This window comes from Lipotes vexillifer, unplaced genomic scaffold (assembly GCF_000442215.2).
Source record: "Lipotes vexillifer unplaced genomic scaffold, Lipotes_vexillifer_v1.1 scaffold554, whole genome shotgun sequence".
NCBI classification, from domain to species: Eukaryota; Metazoa; Chordata; class Mammalia; order Artiodactyla; family Lipotidae; genus Lipotes; species Lipotes vexillifer.
The window spans coordinates 417,970-421,125 of record NW_006794635.1 but is presented as its reverse complement, the minus strand read 5'-3'; the positions used below and the strand labels follow the sequence as shown (position 1 = coordinate 421,125).

The 3,156-nt window shown below is 40.1% G+C and overlaps 1 protein-coding gene across 2 annotated transcripts in view; it reads left to right on the top strand.

The window, feature by feature from the left end:
* CFAP206 (cilia and flagella associated protein 206) overlaps window positions 1-3,156 on the top strand; it is a 32,637-nt gene that overhangs the window by 21,308 nt on the left and 8,173 nt on the right. For both annotated transcript variants that reach the window (XM_007467308.1, XM_007467309.1), the window contains one exon: window positions 1,384-1,524. In XM_007467308.1, coding sequence (XP_007467370.1) covers window positions 1,384-1,524 — 141 coding nt within the window. The remainder of the gene's footprint in view (window positions 1-1,383; window positions 1,525-3,156) is intronic.

Here is a 3,156-nt window from a genome sequence, read left to right as displayed (position 1 = left end):
GGGGAAGGGGAGGGGGAAGCTGAGACGAAGTGAGAGAATGGCATGGACATATATACACTACCAAATGTAAAATAGATAGCTAGTGGGAAGCAGCCGCATAGCACAGGGAGATCAACTCGGTGCTTTGTGGCCACCTACAGGGGTGGAATAGGGAGGGTGGGAGGGAGATGCAAGAGGAAGAGAATATGGGGATATATGTATACATATAGCTGATTCAATTTGTTGTACAGCAGAAACAAACACAACATAGTAAAGCAATTATACTCCAATAAAGATGTGAAAAAAAAAAAGTAGCGGTAATTTGCATTCTTAAATTATTAGAATACATAGAATCTGAAAATGAAATCAGAGAGACTCAAGAACATCCTTCCAGTTAGTTTTTCCTACTTTTTTCATTTTGTTAAAACAGCATATCTGTGCAAATACTAAATGAAACTGAAAAATTAAAGTCACTTCAGCAGTAGATATTAAACTCAACTATATTGGCAAGACGTGCCATTTCCTACTGTAAGTCAGACGTTTTTATTCACTAGAACACAGTTTATCAAGTTACTGCTCCAGGGAATTGGGAGACCTAATGTTCCTTTTTAATTTTTTTGGAAGAGCTTTTTTTTTTTTTTACATCTTTATTGGAGTATAATTGCTTTACAATGGTGTATTAGTTTCTGCTTTATAACAAAGTGAATCAGTTCTACATATGTTCCCATATCTCTTCCCTCTTGCGTCTCCCTCCCTCCCACCCTCCCTATCCCACCCCTCCAGGCGGTCACAAAGCACCAAGCTGATCTCCCTGTGCTATGCGGCTGCTTCCCACTAGCTACCCTCACCACATCTCATCACCGTTTGAGGCGTTCAGGCATATCAGGAAAAAAGAGTGAAGAAGGTCTATTTTCTCCAAAATATATGCATTTACTTCCAGCTGTAGCCACGGGGTCACTTGTAGTGTCTGCTGTTTGGATACAGAGCCAGAAACAGAAGTGTAGGTAGCACTGCAAAAGTAAGAACCTCGGGGATCAATGTTTTATAAATTCGCGTTTTTATTTGCGTAAAAAAAATTGGCAAAACTAGGAAGACTTTTTAGAAGTGTGAAGAACAGAAAAGTATATCCTCTGTTACCCAAATTACTAAGTTACTAAGAGATGTTTCCTTGACTCTTTCTGCTCAGAACATTCTCAGTTGTTTAAACAACTGACAGTCCTAGTATATAAGCATCGTTTTCAAAGTATTTTGCCACCTCGCATATTATTAAGAGCTACACTGTCTTGAACGAAGTTAATTCATCTCTGTTTTAGTCACATAGTAGCCGGTCTCTTCTGCTCATTTCCTGGGTGGTTTACTCTTCCCACTGAATATGGTTTTTCTTGTGCTTCTCTTTCATTTTAGAAGAGAGAGTAAATCTGGCAGATTTCAGAAACCTAGAATGGCTTTTCCCAGAAACAACAGCCAATTTTGAAAAATTGTTGATTCAGTATCGAGGATTTTGTGCTTACACATTTGCTACAACAGATGGTCTTCTTCTTCCAGGTATATCATTGGAAATAATACTGTGCTCCCTTCTCCAATTTTTTCTTTAAATGATGTGTCCTCATTGTCACTCACTCACTCACTTTGTAAAATTTTATGGACTCTAATGGTGAACTAGGAAAGGAGCTACAAAGATGACCTAAATGCAATATTTATCTTTGAAGTGCTCGCAGCATAACCCGATAGACTGACATAAACAAGAAATTACAATACAAGCGATAAGTGATGGAATGTGTATATAATGAAATATGGATGCTACAATATCATAAAAGGAGGATGACTCATATGTCAGTCAAGGATTTCAGAAGTGTTATGTGGCATTCCTAAAATAGATCATCTTCCAAAGTGATTACTTGAAAGCGCAACAGTTTGACTGATATGTTTATTAAACAATATTCTTTGTCACTTTATGGTTATATTCCGTTAACATAGATCAGGATTTCTGTATAAGGACATGGCCAGTATCTTATCAAGTACAATTTCTCTATGATGTATATATTACTAGAACTTCTCTAAAGAGTAAATCAGAAATTGAGATGAAATAAATTATTATCCAAAAAGTACCATGTGATTTGGCAATAGAATTATTACAAAGAATTATTGGGATTGTGTGTATACAGGCTAGAGAACATACACATTGACTCAGTTTTTTTTATGGTAGAGATTTTTTCATTATGCGAGTAATAAAAGGTTTACCTTGGGAGAACTGAGAGAATAGTATTCTGAGGTCCTGTGAGGGTCACTGACTGGACAAAACAATCAAGAGCCGTGAAGAAGTAAAAAGCAATAGAATGGAGATGATTTCTTTCTCCCCTTGTCTTTTTTTTCCTTCCCTTCGCTCCCCCCCACCCAAATCTCTCTCTCTCTCTCTCCCTCCACAAATAAGAAGGGAAGGGAGTCATGAGAGACACAAACACAGAAACATGGATGTGGGGTGACACAGAGGTAGCATGATGTGGTTGGAAAAGCTATGGGCCAAGATTGGGAGAGCCTGGTTTATTTTTCTTTTTTAATATTTATTTATTGTTTATTTTTGGCTGTGCTGGGTCTTAGTTGCGGCATGCGGAATCTTTTTCTTTTTCGTTGTGGCATGTGGGCTTCTTAGTTGCGCATGCGAACTCTTAGTTGCAGCACACACATGTAGGATCTAGTTCCCTGGCCAGGGATGAACCCGGGCGCCCTGCACTGGGAGTGCGGAGTCTGAACTGCTGGACCACCAGGGAAGTCCTGGGAGAGCCTGGGTTCTAGTCCCTGTTGTTCCATTAGTAAACAGAGTAACTTTCAGCAAATCTCTTGTCTTTTGTGGACCTCAGCTTCCACGTCAGGAAAAGAAGGACCAACTAGGAGGTCTGTTTGGTCCCTTCCAGCTCCTACCAACTATGATTCTAAGAAAGGGGGAGAAAGAGAAAAAAAGTAGAAGGGCTTGAGGGGCTTTGCGTTTAGAATCCTCTCAGAATCAGCGAGTCTGGAGTCTACGTGCTACAATATTTCCTGGGCACCAGTCACCTGCACTGCCTCGGAGGAATCCCGTGAGAGTCCCTCCTTCCTCGGAACTGCAGACCACAGGGCTTGAGTCCCTGGGTAATACTGGGGCTTACCAGGCAGTGTCCTTTTCAGATGACTCACTGACTT